The sequence below is a fragment of the Crocodylus siamensis genome, chromosome 1 (genome assembly GCF_052110815.1).
Source record: "Crocodylus siamensis isolate JL-2025a chromosome 1, ASM5211081v1, whole genome shotgun sequence".
Lineage (NCBI taxonomy): Eukaryota > Metazoa > Chordata > Crocodylia > Crocodylidae > Crocodylus > Crocodylus siamensis.
The window spans coordinates 413712981-413736074 of NC_143395.1; the positions used below are offsets into that span (position 1 = coordinate 413712981).

A 23094-nucleotide genomic window follows, 5' to 3' on the forward strand; every position below is an offset into this window, starting at 1 on the left:
TCTGCCCAGCATGAACAGCCCTGATGGCACAGTGCTTCAAGATAGCTTCTCCTTCCCATGAGTTGCCAACCACGTTAGTGGAAAGCTTTGTTTGCCTCCGTGACCTGAATTAGACTCTCAGAAAGTAGTGGCTAAATGGGCTGGATAGAAGGCAGTCATAATAATGAAACGATTAAAGACTGACCATTGCTATGAATGGAAAGACAGCCCTAGATGACACTTCTAGGAGCATGCAACAAAACCCTTAAGCTATTTTACAAGTAATAAGATGAATTTGTGTTTATTGTTTTCCTTTCCCGAACAGCAAATTTCCAACATGCTCCAATCCTTCTCCTCCTCAAACACAGCATGTGTCACAGCGCCTCTCCATGAGCACAGGGACTCTGACTGTGGAGTCATGCTACTGTTGTTTAGTACTGATGGTTAGAAATGGAGCTGCACAGCTTTCGCTAACACTCAGATCCATTTTACTGATTTAGAATTTTCTATTATATAGAAAATGAAGTTCATTTTCCACCTCTGGGGACTTTTTTTTTTACCATCTTTAAATTTTCTCTGAGTCTGAGGAAGGGTGTGTGCGCCTGAAGCTTGCAGAAATTTTTTTTTTTTTGCAATTTCTTAGTTGGTCTAATAAAAGGTATCATCTATGACCCAGAAGTTCTAAACAAAATCCTGATCTCTTATGTCCTTGTCTAGTACCCAATTCACTGAACAATGCTGCTGCACCAGTAGTAGAAAAAAAATGGAAAACCAGGATTCTTTTTTGCATGGCAGTCTCAACATCTGGGGGCTAAGCATTGTTGCCCATGAACTACAAACTGATTTTAAAGTACTTTCATTTACGACTACAATATCCAGCCTACTGTCAGCTGAGGACTAAGAACGGTTTCATTTAACTTCTCCCATTTATGCTCTCTGTGTAACCGTAAATGATTCCAGAGTTACCCTCTCCCCTGTCATTTGGCCAAGTTAAATATGTTTCTTCCTTTCATCCTTCCACATAAATCCATCTCATGAGCTCTATATTTAGTTTTGCTGCTCTTCTCCAGTTTCCCTTTTGTGCCAGCTTCCAGTGTCACGGAAAATTATTTATTATACACAGCAAGATAATCAAGTATCTCATGAATCTAGAAACATGGGACTGGAGATGCTCTCCTGGGTCATCAACCCCAGTGTTCTGCATCCATAACATATACAATCCCTTTCACAGATTGATTACTCTCCATTTTACAAGTTGTTTGTTCTGGGATTAACAAGTACATCTAGGCTCTCCTTCTCTTCAGTCAATCTCCCAGCTCACAGCAAAAATTCTTGTTATTGGCCTGTAAGTGCAACTTCTTGCAACTGGTACTACTAAGTAGCATCCCAATTTACTTACTGCAGTCCTATAGGTCACCCAGGTTTTTCTGCAAGAAATGCTGATCTTCCTCTGAATTCAAGATGCTCCCAACTTTGAGTTATCAGCACATTGATAATCAGCACACTCTTACTTCTTGTGCCATGGACATTATCCATCCCAAGACTGATCTTTAAGTAGCTCTGTTGATAATTTCCCTTCAACTGGACAGATTTGATTCTGTACTCCCTACTGTTCTCTCCTCTTTGGTTAGCTCCATGGCCCCTGTGACAATCCTTGTCCTAATTCCTCACTAGTTTAAACCAATTGTTTTTCACATAGCACTTGTGTTAAGTGCTTTACTAACATTTCGTTTGTACAGAAAATCAGTTGTCTTGTTAAATACAGATAATCAGGGTTACTTTGACACAATCATAACAATAGAAAATTCACACTGGATTTTATCTCATTCTCCATTTATTTCTATGTCTCCAGTTACACTATTCTTCAGAATTTGTTCTAAAGCTACTACCATGTAATTAAAATACTTTTCAAATGTTTCATGATTAATGTTGATTTTAATTGATGTTCTTTTGAAAACCCCAACACATTTGTTGAATATTGATACTTATGAAAAATAAAGTCCAATATGCTGCGCTAGAAACCAGGCAGGGTTTGAATTTTGGCCTTCAGTACAGGTATCACAATTGAAAGCTGATCCATCCATGTTATAGTGGAAGACGAAACAAGTGTATGTCCAGTGAAACTCCATTATCTGCCCCATTTTAATTCAACATGGCTAAGGGAAGCAGGGGTAGGGAGCTAGGTGGAACACACTGTTATGTGAAGCACCTCTTCTGTAGTCCAGACCTATGCGTTACAGATAAGGCCACCTCTACTTGGTTCAACCGTGTGCAAAATAGGCATCCCTTCCTCATCGCACCAGTGCTAGGATCCATAATAGGTCCTGATACTTAGCGAACCAACATTTGCCTATTGTTATAGTGTTAGGAATAGCAAATCTGAACACTCCCATCAGTGGTAAGTATTGCAGGGGTGTAACTCGGGGAAAAAAACCCATAAGACTAGAAAGTAGTTAGCCGAAACATGAGGCCTGGATTCGCAGAGGATCCTTCCCAACCCTGGTTGCTCCATCTTTGTGGGGTAGACTGAGATGGTACATTGCTAACTTTACATTGCACTTGAACATCCACTTTCGTGTGATCAGTGCAGAGGGACTGGATAAGGGAGTTGAACAAGGAATAGGAATCAAGTATTACAATGAAAAAAAGTTAGATTTAAGTGCACATATAGACAGGGCCTGAAAAAGAATTCAACTGTTACAGCTAGGGCCCTACCGAATTCATGGCAGAGGTGGGGTGTGCTGCAGCTCCTTTAGTTTTGCAGGTTCCCCCACACGCTCCTCCACCGCTGACTGATGGAGGGGTCCCACCTGTGGCTCGCTCCTAATCAGCAGGGAAGCAAATACCCTGCTGATTGTGGTGGTTTTAGACATGGTGCTGTTTTTGCCTCCCTGCTGGTCAGCAGCAAGCAATGGGGCCACCAGGTCCCCTGGCCAATCAGTGGCCAGAGGCAAGATGGCACCATGTTTAAAACTTCAGTTTTCGCCTCCCCGCCGATTAGGAACAAGCCACAAGCAGAGCCCCTAGAGCAATCAGTGGCCAGGGTATGGTGGGGTATGCAGGGCAACCTACAAGATTAAAGAAGCTGCAGCATGCCCCACTTCTGCTGTGAATTCGGTAGCACCCTAGTTATGGCATAAAGGTAATCAAATGTACATTATTCTTAGGAATGAATTTAGGCAATTATAAATATTCATAAAAAAATTATTGTGACAGTTCTCTTTCTAATGGTCAGAAGAGCTGGACACTGAAACAATCTCTCCAACTAGAGGTCATTGGGAGGCTGGATAGGCATTTGTCTGGGATGGTTAGCAATAGTGCATCCTGTGTTTGTATGGGGGAATCAATTGGTTACGTCCTGAGGCCTTAATGCAGTATTTCTCAACTAGTGGGATGTGAAGGTCATGGCTCAGCAGGGAACTTGAGGACCTCCTATGCCTCAAAAGACAGACTAATAAATGAGGGAAGGCTGGAAGTAACACCGAGGAGGAGTACTCAGCGCTGGTCCATACCAGCAGGGAGCGGATCAGGAAAGTCAAGGCTGCAACCAAGCTCCATCTGGCTTCACATATCATAGATAATAAAAGTCCTTTTTCAGGTATGTAGGGAGTCAGAAAAAAAGCGAGGGTAACATTGGACCCCTGCTGAACCAAATGGGAAAGCTGGTAACTGACACCCAGGAAAAGGCCAATCTCCTCAAAGGGTACTTCGTGTTGGTCTTTCATCAGTGGGACCACCCTGCCTAGCAATAAGTGGGACAGCCAGGGTGAGGGCATATTTATACCCAGTATCGGTGTCGATTTAATAAAGGGTCACCTCAAGAGGCTGGACACCTTCAAGTTAGCTGGTCCTGACAGATTACATTCTACGGTACTCAAGGAGCTGGCAGGTGTCATAGCCCAACGATTGGCAAAAATATTCGAAAATTTGTGGTGCTCAGGTGAAATACCTGAAGACTGGAAGAAAGCCAATGTGGTCCCATCTTCAAGAAGGAGCAGAAAGTAGATCCCGGGAATTACAGGCCAAGCAGCTTGACCTCAATCCCTGGTAAGACTCTGGAGAAAATTAGCAAGGAGACCCCACTTCTGGATAAACTGGCTGAAGGCAACATCCTGAGGGACAGCCAGCATGGGTTTGTCGCAGGTAGGTTTTGCCTGACCAATCTCATCTCCTTCTATGCCCAGGTGACATACCACCTGGACAAGGGAGAAGAGATTGATGTCATATTTCTGGACTTTAAAAAAGCCTTTGATCTGGTGTCCCATGATCTCCTCATGGAAAAATCAGTCAGCTGTGGCCTCGGTTACACCACAGTCCGATGGCTGGGAAATTGGCTCCAGGGTTGGACCCAGAGGGTAGTGGTTGATGGTAGCAAATCGTTATGGTGCTCTGTGACTAGTGGTGTCCCCCAAGGCTCTGTCCTTGGATCGGTTCTCTTTAACATCTTTATCAGTGACATGGACATTAGTATCAGAAGCGCACTGGCTAAGTTCACCAATGACATTAAACTTTGGGGCATAGCGTCCACACCTGAGGACAGGCTAGTGATGCTGACTTGGATAAACTTAGTAAGTGGGCAGATACAAACCTGATGACATTCAATACTGATAAATGTAAGGTACTCCATCTCGGCAGGGCGGGGAGGAGGGGGGAACCTCCGCAGGATACTTATAGGCTCAGTAGTGCTACGCTTGCTGGCACCACAGCTGAAAGAGACTTGGGGGTCATGACTGACCACAAGATGAACATGAGCCACCAATGTGATGTCGCAGCTGGTAAAGCAAACAAAACTCTGGCATCTATAGATGCTTCTCAAGTAAATCTCAGGATGTCATCCTCCCGCTGTACTCGGCCTTGGTGAGGCTGCAGCTGGAGTACCGCGTCCAGTTCTGGGCTCCACAATTCAAGAAGGATGTGGAGAAGCTCGAGAGAGTCCAGAGGAGCCACACACATGATCAGAGGGCAGGAGAACAGGTCTTATGAAGAAAGGCTGAGAGCCATGGGACTCTTCAGCCTGGAAAAGTGTGGGCTCAGGGGGACCTGGTGGGTGCCTATAAGTACATAAAGGGGTGTACATCAAGATCTGGGGGAACACCTGTTCACCAGAGTGCCTCAAGGAAAAACAAGGACCAACGGTCATAAACTCCTCCAAGACCATTTTAGGCTGGACATAAGAAAAAATCTCTTTACTGTCCAAGCCCCCAAGACCTGGAATAGACTCCCTCCAGAAGTGGTGCAGGCACCTACTCTGGACTTATTCAAGAAATGCTTGGATGCCTATCTTGCTGGGATCCTTTGACCCTAGCCGACTTCCTGCCCTTGGGGCAGGGGGCTGGACTGGATGATCTTCAAGGTCCCTTCCAGTCCTAATGTCTATGAAATCTATGAAAGTGGGACTTCAGCTCATTGTCCGATTGAAAAAAAAAATCGGGTTGTTTACACTTCAAAAAGATGGATCGACAGATATCCTGAACAGTGCAGAAAGTGGGGTTTTGCTTTTATCATGGTGGGACGAGGTTTTTTTTGACAAAATGGTTGGTGGGACGTGAGGTGGAAAAGGTTGAGAACCACTGCCTTGATGGACAGAGGCCCAGGATGCCCAGCTGGCAGGGATGAAGTACACACAGCACGTGGGGAATACTGAGGGGGGACAAGAGGACACACATGCTGGGAAGAAAGGAGGTGGCAGGCCAAGGGGGTGCCGCAGCACTGTCACTATTGCCGCAACTAGATGGCATTGCATTGCACTGCACGTCTTTTTTCAGGAGGCACGTCAAGAGCCAAGCCGAGAAGAGGCTGCAGCACAAAGGCATGCCTGCCTGCATCACATTACGGAGGCTGGCACACAGGTTCTTCCATGGTTCAGGTCTGACATGCCTCCTGAAAATTGAGGTGTCCAGGACAGCTTCATCCCACGGCAGTGATAATGGCTGTGTCACCTCTGGCAGGTTCCTGAAGCACCTAAGTGGAGAACTACTGTGCTGGGGAGCATGTGCTGCAGCAGTGGCAATAGCAGTTGGGTGTAGAGACCCTCTCATGCCCCCTATGGAGGCTGGTATTATTCCCTGCTGCCCATTGCCACCACAATGACAATCCATAGCAAGGGCCATCTGCAGCACTCACCTTCTTTCCCACTCTGCAGCAGCCTTTACATAGCATCCAGCTTGATTGCTCAGATGTAGCAGAGCTAGCAGAGTGATCGGGCTCTATTGCTATGAGCAGCAACCAGAGTTTTGGGTCACATTTTGTCTAGAACCAACTGAAGAAACCAATGGACAGATACTGTTTTCCAACACACTCACTACTATTTAATAGTATCTGTTTGTATTAGTCATTAAATACTTGTTCAAATAGTGGTATTCTTCCTCTCTTCAGCAAGATACACTCATTAAGTTTCAGATCACTCCATATTTTTCCAGGTCACCCAATAACAGAATTGTAGCCCAACATACAAAACATATTTCTCAAAAATAAATAGCAAAGTGAAAGGGATTTTTTAAAATCAACTATGATGTACTATAAAGATTTAAGAAATGTCACTATTTAAACAAGATTATTTTCAGACTAAAGGAAACAAAAGTAAAATTTACCTGATGAAATACAGGTTCTTTCAATTTTAGGTAAATCTGCAAAGAGTCAAAGAAAAGTGTTACCCCAACTAGATGATAAATTTTCCTTATTCTGAATGTTGAAAATTAAATATCTGAACTATGTTAGAATAAAGGCACAACAATCCAACTACACAGAAGAGAAGCCTTTGAATTCTTTCTCCTGAGAAAAACAAGTTCTAGAACTTTATTTGGTGATTTTTTTTTGCTGGGTTTATATCAGTATCACACAAAAAAGGCAATTTAAAATAGATATTCCAAACAGAGAAATAAAATAAAGGCATTTTGGGTTTTAATTTTTTTTAAACTGCACCATGCATACACATAAATTAAAACGTCAAAGTTAAACATGTATAAATAACACTGATATAAACTAGGAAGATTGAATGAAATCTCTTCTTGCATGCAATTACATTTTTTTACTTTAATTTTCAGTCTGATTCTATAACTGTCATTCTGGATGTCAAACAAAGTGTCCAACTGATATAACAATGAGTTCCAACCCTGTTTAAGAAGTATCCACAACAGGTTATATACCAAAAGGAATAATACAGGAGCTGGCAGGAAGAAAACAGGATAGAGATGCACCTTCTAGACCGGCTGAATCAGAGAAGCATAAGCTTTTGTGAGCCACAGCTCACTTCATCAGATGTTATGATAGGCTATGCACAGAACAGACTATCAGACAGAGAGATTCAAATACAAAAGATGGGCGCAAGAGGGGCTTCTACTAATGTCATGTATGCCATCACCTGCTTACAGTGCCCCTCTGCTGTCTACACTGGATGGAAAGATCTCTACTGGAAAGAATGAGAAGACAATGATATGATATCATGTCCAAACACATAACACACGCCTGTGGGAGAACACTTTAACCTCCCTGCACAATACATCACTGACCTCCGAGCAGCTGTTTAAAAGCCGCCTCTGAGAAACTGCAGAACAAGTAATTATCCACAGACTGGACTGTGTGATGCATGGGCTAAACAGGGACTATGGACTCTTATTCCATTGCCTGGATTAGCTTTTGGGACCCCTTCGTCCCTATGGATTTAGGACTTCTTTGCGTCTCTTAGCACTGCCTCCCTTCCCCCATCATATCTCCCTTCCCTGCCTTTTGTATTCAAATCACACCCTCTATTCCAGGGGTGTGCAAAATGTGGCCTGGGGGTCGGATGTGGCTCGTCACACCATTCTATCCAGCCCAGGGGGCCCCTAAAAAAATTTAGAAAATTGATATTTATCTGCCCTGGGCTGCCTGTCATGTGGCCCTTGGCTTGCCAAAACTCAGCAAGCGAACCTCCAGTCAAAATAATTGCCTGCCCCTGCTCTATTCAATACCTTTTTCTGTGCACATCTTGTGATAGCGTCTGGGGAAGTGAGCTCTTGCTCATGAAGGCTTATGCATCTCTACCTCAGCTGGTGTACAAGGTCCATCTTTACCTTCCCTTCTGCCTGCCTTCAGACTAAAACAGTTAACTATAAAGTCATGCATATATTAGAGAAGCAGATAGCAATGAAAATGGTAAGACACTTCATTTTGTTCACTATCAGCAAAGGAAAAAAGATTCCATCCAGGTCTGCAGGCCAATCATGCAGTGAGGACACTGAATTGGAATCACATTCATTCTGACTCTTGTTATATTCATTTTGCAAATTAAAGAGCTTTGCTTTAAGACTATTTAGCACATGTATAACTTTCTAACCACCTTTGCAAAGTGCATTGGGATCAGAAGTTAAACATGATTATCCTTGCCTTATGGCTGGGTAAACAAACTCAGAAACACAGAACCTTGCTTTAAGGTCTCTTAACAAGTCAGCAAGACAACTAGAACAAAGACCATTCTTTTTGCTCACTGTCCCAGATCTAGATGATTTTCTCTTTACATAATTTTCTTTTAAAGGTAAAGTGTTTTCAATCAGTTTATATCAGGGGTGTCCAACCTTTTTGAATGTGGGGCTGGATCATGAACTTTTTATTACCCAGTGGGCCAGCAAGCCATATTCAAAGACTTCACAGAAAGCGGTATCACATCACTGCTTTCGAAACGAAAGTACAGTGCTTACTTTCATTTGCCGTCGCAGCACCTTGGGCCTCAGAAAACAGCTTGGAGGGCTGCATGGCGGCCCACGGGCCATATATTGGACAAGCCTGGTTTCTATTTATAAAAAGGGATTAAGATGTTCCAGTGGACAGTTGCATTTTGTCCAATGTAATATTTACCCTCAGAATTATTCCCTTACTCAATTTCAACAGTACGTAACAAAATATAAAAGGTGAAGCACTACCACTGTGATATTCCTTAAGTGGCAGGAAATTACCAAATCACACAGGAAACTTGTGCAGAAGAACCAGATACTTACAATGCTGACTACAAAACTGTATCCTATCAATATAAAAAGCAGCGGGTAATTGACTGTATTCTTGTACTTGAAACATTCATACCTGAAATAAAACATACAAGAAAGGTGACAATATTTTCTACCTTGCGTAGCTACTCAAGGAAACAGAGTGGGTTTGGGTGAAGGTGAAATGTTCTTAAGAATGAAAAATGTTATGGACCTCATCTTTAGCTAAGTTACATCGACTGAGAAGTTTGCTCTATGATGTTCTATTTCATCCACAATAAGCGACGTGTAGGGGGAGAATGGAGGATAGTAGGGGGGCATATGCCCCCCTGAGAGAGCTGGTGCTCCCCCTGACAGCAAGCGTTGTGGCTGGTAGGGGGGCACAGAGAGTGCTTGTGCCCCCCCTAAAATTGGCTTCCCCCCGGTTGCTGACTGGCTGCTGGGGAACCCCCTCTTCCAGTCGTGCCCTGCTGGTGCCCCCCCAAACTCGGGAGGCACCAGTTGCCCATGTCATCCACCAGAGGCAAACAGACTTCACTGAGGCTACACCAGTTTGCAACAGCTGTAGATCTGGATTGGGGCTTAAGGAGTTTAAAACTCTCTGGTGGCAACAAGAACAAACGGATCTGCATCACAAGTTGGATTTTAAAAACATAAAGCATTCATGTTGCTTCAGGGACCGGAAGTGACAGATGGGAAAAAAGAAGATAACTTTGTAAGTCTATGTTTGTTGGAGTTGCCAAATGTTGCACAGGTCCCTGAGCTAAGGTGGGTAGAACTAAGAAGGGGGAACTGCCATATGCAGCATACAAAAAGGTTATGGCAATTTTTCCAAGGGTCTCCTCAATAAAACGTATTTCTTTTCTGTGAAATATCAGAATAAAAGAGCAGCTGGTCAGAAAGCTGGTCTAACCAGAGCTTAGAAGTATACATTTGGAGTCTGATTATATCTTAGAAACATGGTTTCTCATGAATGAAAACTTTATCATTGTTGCAAGCATTACAACAAATGAGAACTCTATTGCTTTTGTTACTTATATGCCAAATAAAGCTAGCTGTAATCTTAGAGATTTAAGCTGCAAAGCATTTGTGACTACAGATATGAAAAACTGAAAGCCTAATCTTACTACACCTACTGAAAACATTAGAAACTTTAGCATCACTTCCAGTGGAAGCAGGCTTAGGCTCTGTGCATTCAACATTTAATTAAAATAGCTTTCCAATATTTGAGGAAAAAAAAAGTTTGAGAAATACTTACAGGCAGTAGACAAACACACAACAAGTGTATATCATTGGCAGCTCATCCAACAGCTACAAAAAGCAGAGACAAAGAAACATGGAGGTTTCAAAATTATTTTGACAGCCAGCTTCTTGATGGTATTTTGCAAATGAACTGGCAGTACTGAAATTCATTGGGAGTAATCTTATAGAACTAATTTTTTTTATCACTACATTTTAGGAAAAAAAGTCAGACCTTTGAAGATCTCTGCCATTTTTCACTACTTTACATCCATGTTTAACATTTAGGGAAATTATAGGACAGTGATGCACACTTGGTAATCTGCACAGAACTTTACTGGTGTCTTCCCAGCTCTTTCAAAATACTGAACAAGGGCTGTAGCAAACTCCCAGGTTAAGACCTTAGTTTTACAAAATGAAATTACAGAACATTGACGCAGAATGAATGATGTTGTTAGGCAGCTGTGTTTGCTTTTCTTTTGCAAAATTCAGTAAATTGCAACAAGCCAAAATAAACATCTTTAGTTATGATGGTAAAATGATGCAGTACTTTAAACTGGCATTTCTCAACCTGTGTGTCATGACCCAAAAGTGGGTTGCAAGAATATATGAAAGTCATGGACAAATATTAAATATGGATTCTCCTTTACAGGAGAAAACTGTGGGAAACTTTCTTTTCCCTTGCAGGCTGGCAGAGCTCGTCTGCAAGAAGCTGCTTGGGGCCCCTCCCACAACACTATAGGGCTGGGGGCAGCGGGTCAGGAGTGAGGGGCACTGGGTCGAGACAGGCAATCACTGTTTACAAATGGGCCCTGGGGAACCCGAAATTTTGGCTAAAGGTAAGAAAGACCTTTTCTGCAAAATACTTTGTGGAATTAATCAGCACCCTTTGCTAGAGGGGACAAAAAAACCCCATAAAAAAAATAGACAGTGCTGTCCAGAAAGCTTGCATTGTTCAAATTTTAGCATTAACAAACAGAATCAGAACGTCACTGCTTGCCTTCAGAAATCCTGCTCACCAACAAGTCCTGGCATATTTACACATGGGAATTTGAGAGTTATCCAATTTTTCAGGGAAGGTGGCTATAAAAATCCATGAGACTAATACATCTTGAAAGGATGTTCAGTAACTTGGGAAATGTTCACTCTGCATAGTCACAATCAGACAACAGTTCTGACACATCTTATAGAAGCACATTCTTTTTTTTCAGAGGGAAATGACTTTTTCTAGCAAGCCCGGGTTGGGGTGGGGGGGGGGTGGAGAAACACGAACAGGATGTGAATGGTTGGTTGGTTTGAGTCGAGGCGGGTGAATGGGACCTGCACATTTGGTTGCCCTTCCTTTCTGGTAGTTGTTGTGGCTTGCCCAGGTTGCAGCTGTATTGGTACGGCAGTTCCTGACCCCTCCCAGCCATCCCAGGGCAGGGAAGCGCTTATAGGGATCACAAGGCATGATTACAGCAGAAAGCAGCACCCCGTGGAGATAGCCCATTCTAGCTCTGGAGCCAAAAGCAGTGTAGACACATTACCATGACACTGCAGAAGTGCTAATAAGCTCCTTTGAAGAACTGCACAGGTGCCCCAACTACCCCAAGTACTGACCAACGTTAAAGGATACAGTTCCAAGTGTAGCAGGCAGGTTCCTTTGGTACAAAGCCAGCCCAGATCTGCTAAATTTGTATAGAAGACCACTGAGTGCACTGGCCAAGGTTACCATTCGATTGTTAATTTTTACCTTGAAAAACAACGGAGGTCTTTTAAGGAATGGATAAGCCAATTTTCTTAAATATTCAAGTTTTCAGGCTAGGTTTTAAATGAATAGTTTTACTTTGCCTGGATATCACTGGTTCTTTTCTGATTTTTTTGTTTCTGCTGCCAAAAATAAAAAAAATGGCTCTTGGTGGCGACACCTGCGCTTGCAGCAGCACCCTGTCTCCTTTCTGCTCCACGTGGCTGGAGTCCCCTGCCTCTCCACTGCAGCGCTCCAGGGTGCAAACTCCAAACAGGCACGGGTGGGGGTTAGAAATCAGAATGATACTCAGGGACAGGGCCGGGCCTAGCTTGCGGCACACCTACCAAAAAGGTTGGCCAGCACTGGTCTAAAGGCTAAATGCACAGCCTCAATGAGGACTCATCTGCTAGTAGGGGTAATTATGGATCTTTTGCAGGTTAAGATTACCTGCCAGACATTGCGGGTGCCTGTAGATGTGTGGGGAGGCTGCTCCTATGTGCTGTAATTATAGTAGAGTCTGCTGGAGTGTGGTAATTAGCAGGGATCTGGGTTTCCCGTTTCCCACGGAAAAAAACTGGAGAAAACGCGTATGTTTCATTGGCAAAGTTGCAGGCTGGGGGGCAGGAGGAGGGTGCCCAGGCAGCCTGGAGAATAGCTCCCACAAGTAAAGTCTGGCAGTGGCGGGGCAGGGACTGAGGTTCCCATAGGAAGGAAGGAAGGAAGGAAGGGAGGGAGGGAGTTGGGCAGGGCTGGGGGCCTGGGGCTGTAATGCGTGGCTGCAGGGCAGTGGGCTAGGGCCATGGGCAGCTCATCCAGGGCGCGAGGTGCCAGCTCCCCACTGGGGAGGGAGGGGGGGCCCATGCCCCCCCAGACCTGTGCCAGCCCCATCTCCACCCAAGCCTTCAGTGGGCAGCCCACATCCCCTGCCCTCCACAGGTTCCACTCTGGCCACGCTGTCCATGGAGGTGAGGGAACCGGGCTCTGCTTACCGCTACGCTGCAGCAGCTGCTGCCTCCCACAGGTGGCAGCTGGTGCTTGGGTGCTGTACTCACTCTGGCAAGGCTGTGGGGGTAGGGGGCTGTGGCTTGGGAGCAAGGGGTCTGGACCTGCGTTCTGTGAGTTAAGGGGGCAAGGGGAGCTCTGATTTTCCATGATAAAAAACCCAAAATCAAATATCAACATTTATAGGTATTTAGAATTTATTTTATAATAGTGATTGAGGCATTGGTAGGCTTCCAAACTGCTTTAAAACTGTGTATGTATGAATAAAACATTGTGTTCAACTGATACATACACACACACACACCTTTCATTCTAATTTTGGATTTTGGGGTTTTAAATCAAAGAATTTGTAGTTTTTAAACAGAGAATTTGCAATTTTTTTTTCCAGGGAAAACCAGGACCCCTGGTAATTAATGCACTCTAGCAGCTTCGGCATCTCATGATTAGTGTCCCTTAGCTTCAGAATGGTGGCTGGGGCACTTAAGCTCACTGAACAAGCTTTAGCTAAAGTTAAAGCACCCTCACTACCATTTTGAAGTGTGGGGACACTGATACACAAGGTGCTCTTGGAGCCCATCTAATTAAGGTGTCCTCATCCCCACCCCTGGAGCATGTGTAAAAGCACCCCATGTGCTGCAGAGCTGCTGGCTGTAGAAGTGACCTAATTTTTATAGTGTGAACCCCAACATACTGGTTTCCATGATAGCATGCTGCACTGGGACTGATAACCTCCAACTTACCATGATTCAGAGAATGAATTTTCTGTTTTCTGTTGCATGTAGAACAGGACAAAGTTTTACAAGTGTGGGGGGGGGATGGGACGATTGCCTTAGAATCCCTTTGCCCAATAATGCACTCCTGAAGACCTGTTTTTTATTCCCAAACAGAAGAAAACAAGCCTAACAGCTAGTGCTTTCCAAAGGGTTCCCATTTCAGTGACATGTATGTCCAAAAGCAGAGATTTATACTGACAAAACAAAGTGGAATATGAAGACATAATGGACAACATAATAACTCTAGGTTAAAGGCCCTGCTACCAAACTGAAGCTATAATGAAGGTTAACAGAGCATCTTGATTAAAAATCATGCATCAATCCCATAATGGGTAAAGTCCCCTCTTACTAGAGTAACCAGCTGATTTGGCCCACTAATTTAGAACCATACACATTGCTACATGTTCATCAGCAGCAATACCTAGTAAAATGGGGTCTATATTAGGTCTTTGTGGAAATCATATTCAATGACTCAGAGTAAGAATACCTACCTTGCACATAATGAAGAAAATGAAATTGGGTAAAAACAAGCTCCTACAAACACCATGTTCTGTTCACCTTGATACAAATTTTTTTGCCAGCTCGGCCAGACTTAAATGGATCATACAGAGTTGCTGGTCTGAGCCAAAGGCATCTCGGTATAAACCAACCTCTCAAAAACGTATAATACAGCACTGGAAGTGTGTAACACTGCTTATTAACAAGTTAAATAGATTCACACGGTCAAGGCACGCTTTGGCAGAGAACTGCGCGAGACACCTGGATGAGGTTATTTACATCTACATATTTTTACTGACCTGCATTTCATACTTCAAGGTCATGTGGAAGCACCAAGATCCCAATCCCACAGCTGAAACCAAAGCAAAAGCACAATTAATAGAAAAGCCTACGTAAAAAACCGAACTTGTTACAGTACATTGTCTTTAACAAATGAATTTCATTGACAACTGATCTTTAGGCTATCACTTAACAGGGCCAGTTTCAGGGCCACCTATCCACTTTTTACACTGCCTTTTAGCTGAAACTTTGCTCATTCAAGATCTCACTGAACTGCTTGTAAGAGAATTATTCTCCCCAATTTCCTTTGCCATAAAAGGGTATGGTAGCAATGAGCAACCAGAAATACAAGATTACTGTTATCTCAGGGTTTCCTCCAAATATTTATGTACTAAGGCTGTTCAGAAAGATGAGACAGGTACTTAGCAAGGTCTTGTTGCTTAATACAACCACCCCAGACTTGTTTTGTTTTTTTTAACTTGTGTTGAACAAGAAGGTTTTAAAAGCCAGGCTTTATGAGAAGGCAGAGCACAGGATTTGAATTCACACTTCAGAACTGAGTTCATAAATTAAAGGAAAACTATACAAAATTAGAAATGCAAAAATATAGAACTCTTGGTTCAGATATGATACCTTTTATTAGATCAGCTGAGAAAATCAGAGGCAGAATTATACAAAATTAGAGACAGACACAGGCAGGGACTGCAGTTTGTAGAAATACCATGGAATGATTAACAACCATTGAACAGGTCTTTCTATTTTTGACTTGTCACAGGTGACCTTGGCTTTATACCTCTGAAATGTATCCCCTTTTATCTCACAATGTACTTCTGAAGTTAATTCAAACAACCACCTCTTGCCTGTGTCCAGTCCACCCCATTTTGCAAAAGTGACAGATTTCTTAGAAGCTTGGTCTGTTTAGCTTTGATTCTTTGGTTTTAAAAAAAAAAAAAAAAAGAGGTCTGTCCTTTTATGTTAAGATGTTAGAAAAGAAGTTCCTTACCACTGAAAATGTTGCTTCCTTTACCTACAAGAGTAGAAATGCTAACAATGCATTGGCTAAGCTCCCATTAGGAAGTTAAATTACACCCTAAAATTTTCCCATAGTTTTGTAGGCAGAATATAGACAAACAATCCAATGCAAGTGAATTACCAGATGTTGCAACTGTGCACGTATGAAAAAGCTAAACCAGGAACCTTCCTTTTCCTCCCTCCAGGGTCACTGTGGGTGGATAGACTTTGCTTGGTGCTAAGTTCCCACTTAAATTAGCTCACTTGGGGGGGTTCATGCATATCCCAAGGAAAGCACTTTTCCTTTTGCTCTGAATGGTTGAGTAGGGCAGTGTTATTTTATTTAAAGGCTGTCAGCCTTCACAGCCAAAGGCACAATGACTACATTTCATTGCTGGGTCAACCAATCAAGTTATATGCAACACATGTAAAAGTTTCCATGGACCCAGGAATGGAAGATCTTGGAAAAAAAAATCCTACTGCTCACGGGTGGGGGGGTAGGGAGTCGCAGCCATATGAAGCAGCTTTTTGCACCGAGGAAAATTTGCCCTCAGCTACAAAATTTTTACACCATTTACAATCCAAGATAATTTCTTCTCATGACAACTGTTAGTTTGCTTTTGCTTTCAGGCTCTTTGTCTTGGAGCAAGTCACGTTATGAAGCTCTAGTGGGGTGTTTTTTTAAAGATTTTTATGAGCTTATTAGACAAGAGCTGCAGTGCTGTTATGCAAACTGAAGAGGAACTATTTATTAATATGTGCATTTGCAATGCAATCATATTGTTTAACTTCCTTTATGCTTCAGGGAAATAGGACATGACTGCCTATATGAGAACATGGCAAGCAAAGGTACTCCCCATCACTTCCAAGGCGTTCCTGACTACATTCAGAATGACAGTTTATTAATAGCTAACATTAGGCACTGCACAAACATCACAGACGCTCTCTCCTTTCATGCTGTTTTTATATGAATGACATCTATTCCCTCCTCCCTAATTATTCAACAGGGAATTTTTTCTGACTACGCACACCCACTCTTCCAACCGTTATTGAGTTACCGAATCAAACTCATCATTATAGCCGGGCAGGCTGTGTCAGTATAGTTAAGGCAACATCAGTATTTCCTGTACCAAATGGTTTTTAATTGCTAGCAGCTAAAATTTTCATGTGGGCAAAAACATATTATACAAGGTTACATTGTGTTTGAATGAACAATTAGGCAGTTACTTAACAATTATGTTAATGTTGTTACTTTAGGTTATATTAAGGTTATAAACAAATACTAAACTCATTTTCTGCATATGTTATTAGAAACTGGCTAATTAAGCTTTTCTGAGTCTCTGTAAATCCAAAAGTGCTGTAAAAATTGTTTTGCAGATCATTAGTCCCAGGTCTGCAGTTAGCTTATAAAAATACAGTTATTTCATTTTGAAAACATTTTCTCTGTGCCCTGATGAAAAAGGGAGTTTCTCAGATTTTGAAAAATGATGCTGTTGGCAAGATCTTATTTAAGTTTAAAAGGCAAGTGCTGAATACATTAATGCTGTAGGCATGATTACTATATGCACGCTATTTTTGGAAGCACCCGCAAAGGGAGGTAATCATGACTCCTCTTGTAGTAATTCTGCCATATTTCATAAGTTAAGACAGATCAAATTTGTGCAGAGCACGAGTTCTTCCAAAGTAAAACCCAGGAAGGTGCATGGCATGGAGCTGGTTGCTTAGTAGGTGATACTTTCCCTTCTGAGTTAGTGTTGAATCCAGATCCTGTTGTGGGAACTGTGCTACAGTTACTACTTTCCAGAGGAAAGTGGAGACCTCAGCTACTTTTTGGACACGCAATTCCATGTCCCCTTACGCAAGTGAAATTAAATCAAATTCCAGCGTCTAGGATAAAAGCCAACGAACTACATTCTGTCCAGCTAAGACTCCCCTTGAAATTTGTTTTAATTGTGTAAAGCTGTTCTATTACCCACAACAAATTCCACTTTCCAGCCCAGTAGCAAACCGCATATTTTACGCATGCCCGTCATGAGAGACTTGAAGATGAACGTTTCTATGGACCATTTACGGTGGATTTACCCTTTGGCTTTAGGAGACAGTCATAGCAACTGAAAATCAGTTCAGAAGCCACTGTGATGAAGTAAAAGGAAAAAAAATCCAATGATGTGCTTAGATTGTGAGCAAATAAAGTTTTTCATAGTTATCATTCCTGTCCAAAATGATCTACCAAGATGAAGTGCTAAAGGTTTTCTGTGCCAATTATAAGCAGGGATCCTGGTTTTCTCTGATGAACCCCCCCCCGCAATTTTCAGATTAAAGTAAGCCAAAATCCACATTTTTCCATGGCTAAAATAAACACTACTAGATAGAGGTGTAGTATATATCACTATCTAGTGTGTGTGTGTGTGTGCGCGCGCGCGCGCATACACACCCACATATATATACATATACACACGTACCTATATATACAGACAGACAGACAACTATCTCTCTCTCTATATATATATAGATAGATAGATAGATATATCTATGTGTATAGTATCTATCTATCTGTGTGTGTATACATACACACACTAGTGATATATACTATACATCTATCTATCAGTGGTGTTTATTTTAGTCACAGAAAAATGTGGATTTTGGGTTACTTAATTTGAAAACTGGGGATCCCACCCCCCATCAGAGAAAACCAGGATCCCTGGTTATAAGTATTCCCAGTATTTATCAATCCACGATGAAGAAGTCCCCTACCAGGCATCTCCATTCCTCCTGCCACCTCCCAAAACAGAGTATTTTAAGACTAATTCCCACAAATTCTTAAACTGGAAAGGGCACTGGGGATCTTATTGCATGCACAAATTATAGCACACCAATTTGTTGTATTGTGGTTTGTCCACCAGACAGACAAGGGGCCAGTCCCACTGCTAACGCTCTGCAGTTCAACTCCAAAACTAAAAAGATTATCAGTAGTATTTTTCATAAATTGTTCATGATGGAAAGGAAAGAAATTGTCATTAAAAAAAAAAAGAGAGATTAAGACAATAACTGACAGCTCAAATCCTATTAATACGTTCTTCCAACAAGGTATTTGCAAGTTGAAATACAAGCTATTAAAGGCTAAGTGTCACTTTTTAACTGGCTCATTGTGCGTTACACATCATACAGGTATCTTAGAGAGTACGTAGTTCTACATGTAAAAACTGGATGGTGTCTGAACATTACAGCTGTGTGATTTTTTATGTAATTTTTGCTTTTGGCATGCTTTTATAACTGCGTGGAAAGCTCCACAAAACAGCTTTGAACTGAAGAGGAAGCCCCAGCAGATCCAGTGTTATTAACTAGATCAACCACATTTTGAGGCTATCAGAACAGAGTATTGGTAGACTACAGGTTGTGGTTTATTATAAAAAAAGAAGAAACTTAATGCAGTGAGTTAACTGATAAAAACCTTCACAACCACTTTCTCTAACCAACCTGGAACAATGAACACTGAGGTATGGAGTCTGATTTAAAGATTCAATTCTTTGGAGACGGATTATGAGAGTATATAAATTATGTCAACAGATGGGTGCTGAAAAAGTTGTTTGGAGATTACAGAGCTTTGGGAGTTGACATTACAAGGAGCATTGTATTTATTCACTACTAGTTCAAATCCAGCTAAATAGGGCTAGCAGAAATTGCAGAAATTTTTGTAATCAAGATTAGAAAGCAATTAAGCATCCATTTGACAAATAAATATAGTGGAGTTTTTTCCATTTCAAATTAAAAAAAAAAAAAAAAAGAAAAACTATTTAAAATATTTCTCCCTCTCACTTGCTGGCTTCTGGAGAGAAAGAAAAAAAAAATCTATACTTACTCTTTTATCATTTCCTTTTTAAGACATTCTCTATTCCTCACCTTCCCACCCCCACCTTCACTGGGAAAAAGCAAATGAGAGAACCATACAGAGAACAAAAATGCTGAACAGCTATTTTCAATAAAGAAAAAAAAAGACGATGATTGACAAACGGAAAGTGGTTCAAAAAGTGTGTGTCAAAAAGGCAAATTATGTACAAAGACATTTCAACCAGCTCTGCAGCAGACGCTGAGACGCTGTAAGGGCTGTTGTTGCCTTTTGACCTAAAGGATTTGGTTCCTACTTCAAATGAGGATGTTGTAAAAGAGAAAAGGAAGCCTGGAGCTCTGAACCTAATGTCAGCCACAGGCTCCCAAGCTGTCCCAGTTTCTTCCAATATATTCATTTTCTGCCCATAACTCACCAGTACTTTTTACCACACAACCGAAAGAACTACTGCAAATGTGAAGGGGTCTTAAAATGTATTTTTGCCCTGCAAATCATTTCTTGAGCAGCTGATACTGCAGAGTATTTAACCTTGCATTCACATGTGGCCTCTATTCACACTTCCACTGAAAGTGCAATTAAGTCATCTCCATCCTTCCTATTACGCAAGGACTTCAGAATCAAGGCCCTTCTACACAGATATTCGCCTCCCCAAAACCCGTCACTGGGATTAGATGTTCTACCAGCGTTTCCCTAAACAATGGCATTTTTAAACCAGGAACGCACGCGATGAGAAACAATACTAAAAAATAAAAAAAGGTACAGAAATTAGCTTCCCACATGACCCCTTTCTTATAAAATAGGGGACACAATTAGGATTCTATAAAGAAAGCCAGGTCAGCATCAAACTACTAAAGTTTCCCTGTGCATAAGTGGGAAGTCCGAGTCACAGGGTTTGGCAGAGAGTGAATCAGCCTATTTCTCCTTTAGCTTTAAAAAGCCACTTAAAATAATGTGACAGATCCCATATGACACCTCACCCTTTTGAAGGGCAATATTCGGACTCTTTGAACACTGGAAGAAAGCACAGAATACACAACGTCACCATGTTTTAGGCAGTCAAAGTAGCACTGAAAAGGACTGGCAACGCAAGATACTTTTCTTCTCAAAACTAATATTACAGGCTTCTTGGTACTTAGCAGTCCCAGATACTGGAGTGTGCTAGTACATACTGTTATCATTCATTTCAAAGTCTTAGCACTGATGTAAATGCAATCCCATCCACAAATTCAGGCGATGCGCGACTGTTATTCATGCAGTCCCAACAATGCCGGAGCCTTTCAAAGCAACATTGGCAACAGAAAAGATTCTGATATTATGTGGGTTCCAGCTAAGGACATGTACAAGTTGTATGAACTCTCCCGTGATTTGAGTCTTAAAATAGACACAAACTCCTTGGGGATATGGATTTGTAAGGCGTTTCAGGTAGAATAAACATTTTGATACGATTCTGCTTTTAGAGAGTTCTGGGAACTAGAGGGACAATATTCTGTGTTTAGTTTGAGTATTAAAAGGTATCCGCAATTTTTTTCATTTTAAAATTATCCAGACTACTGTATTTCACGGTGTACAAGTCAAGTTTTGAAGCCCAATTTTTTACTCTTTAAATTCAACCTCAACTTACACACCATATCATCGTCCCCTGTGAGTGGCGCTGGGCTTGGTGCTTGGCTGGTGCAGCTCAGGCAGTGCCGCTTGCAGGGCACAGGGAAGCGTCAGCCGAGCGCAGAGCCTGGTGCTGCTCCCGGGGGACGGGGACGGGCTCAGCCCCACGCCCTGCGAGTGGTGCTGCTGAGCACCAAGCCTGGCCATGTCAGCTGAGCACGGAGCCCAGTGACGCGCACAGGGGACGAGGATGGGCTCAGCATTCCAACTGCAGCAGACAGGGCCCGGCTCGGTCCTTGGTCGGCGCAGCCCCATCATTCAGCCCAGGCAGTGCTGCTCGCAGGGGATGGGGCTGCGACTGCCGAGCACTGAGCCTGGCCGTACCTGTCCTGTGAGTGGCACTACAGCATGCATCTGCCCTCTGGGTGCCTAGCCTGCAGTGAGGGCACGCTGGGGCTGGTATAAGTCAACTTCATATTTCTGATCCAAAAAGTTAGGTTGACTTATGCACTGGATTGACAAGATTCCTAACTTTTTGGATCAGAAAAATGGGGTCGACTTACACACCACGCTGACCTAAACACCATGATATATGGTACTTACACTGTTGCCAGAATGACAGATTAGGTCAAAACAAAAGTCAACCACACTACACACAGCCAAGAAACAAAACCAGTTAACTGCTTAAGGAGTAAAGCAGATGCATTTATTTCTCAAGTTTAATTTTGTTGGATTAATTTGCATCCTCATTGTGCAATTGTTGTAGTGGCTTTCCTCTCCTGCATTTTCCCCAGGGTATAAGAACAGATGAGGTCTTAGCTACTCCATGTGTCTCTTTTTTTTTGGCAGCTGGGTAGAAATAAGGGAATAAAGCCTCAGTTGAAAAGTCTGCAATAATGACTTCTACGTGCATGCGACTGCTCACAGTTTCAATGACGGCAATTCTTAAGAAATCTGTGGCTAGAGTGCAGAGCCCCTCTTCTGTCAGAGCTCATTTATCTCTGGCATAGTTTGAGTCACTGGGACCTGGAAGGTTTTGAGGCCAGGGAAACAAGAACAAAACAAGAATTAAAAATAAAAATAAAAGAAATCTGAGAGCTTCTGACATTGTACAGTCCTGAACCTCAGGAGCTCTGAGAAGAGAGCGCAGAACTGACAATCACAGCAATATACTTGGAGGACATAAAGAAGACGTTATCTGAAGTTCCAACCAAGTAAATGTTTGATACAAGAAGTCTGATAGACTTCCTTCTAGAATGAGAAATATGGTACGATAGATATGATCCTGAACCTAAGAATTATGTGGGACTGAGTCTAATTCTAACAAAGCACTGAAACAGTAAGTCATATAGTAGTCATGCACCAAATTTTGTCTACCTGCTTCATCAGACAAATTAGTCATTCCTCAGCAATAAATATTCCAGATAACTCTGAGAAATATATTACTTTATTGAAAAATATACTTCCATAGATGTTAGGGACTAGAAGGGACCTTACAGATCATCCCACTTGGGCAGGAAAGACTGCTGAGGTCAGATGACCCCAGCAAGATGGGCGTCAAGACACTTTTTGAAGATTGCCAATACAGTACCTTGTATAATATAACTATCATATACTTGGATAATAAAACATATTTCTTCTTACTCAGCTAGCGACAAAATGCCCTTTTGACCTGAGTGGGAGAGGAAATGAAGCCTCTGAACAGTATGTTGGATCTGGAGAAACTTGATTAAAAAATGCAGCTCTGCAATCTCTGTATCTAATCTGAACAAGTCGTTTATTTAATAGCTGGTTCTTTGCTACCACATGCAAAATTCACAATGCACTTCCAAAATTCAAAATGCATTTTACTTACAGAAGAAGTAGATGTCAGCTATAAAAATCTTGGGGCAATGGGTAGCAAACTGCATGTGCTTTTTTTTAACACAATGATATGGAAGAATACAGAGAGATAAACCCCAAACCAGCAGAATGCTTGCAAGTTAGATTTAATACCATATCCTGGGAAACTGGCTGATTGCATTAGGACAATTTGTATGGAGGAGGATTGGTACCAGAGTTGTTGTCCTCAGTATTTTAGCTTGAAGCCCTTTAAATGTCTGTCTTTGAGCTGCACTCGCTGAAACTAAACCAAAATGTTCTCATCTTAACTGGAAAGCAGCAGAAACAGCAGAG

General features: G+C 42.2%; 1 protein-coding gene across 1 annotated transcript in view; it reads right to left on the bottom strand.

The window, feature by feature from the left end:
- ACER3 (alkaline ceramidase 3) overlaps positions 1–23094 on the bottom strand; it is an 80676-nt gene that overhangs the window by 26592 nt on the left and 30990 nt on the right. The window contains exons 3-6 of the mRNA XM_090030730.1: positions 14480–14532; positions 10195–10247; positions 8952–9033; positions 6570–6605 (exon numbers count right to left, since the gene is read on the bottom strand). Of these exons, the coding sequence (XP_089886856.1) occupies positions 6570–6605; positions 8952–9033; positions 10195–10247; positions 14480–14532 (224 nt within the window). The remainder of the gene's footprint in view (positions 1–6569; positions 6606–8951; positions 9034–10194; positions 10248–14479; positions 14533–23094) is intronic.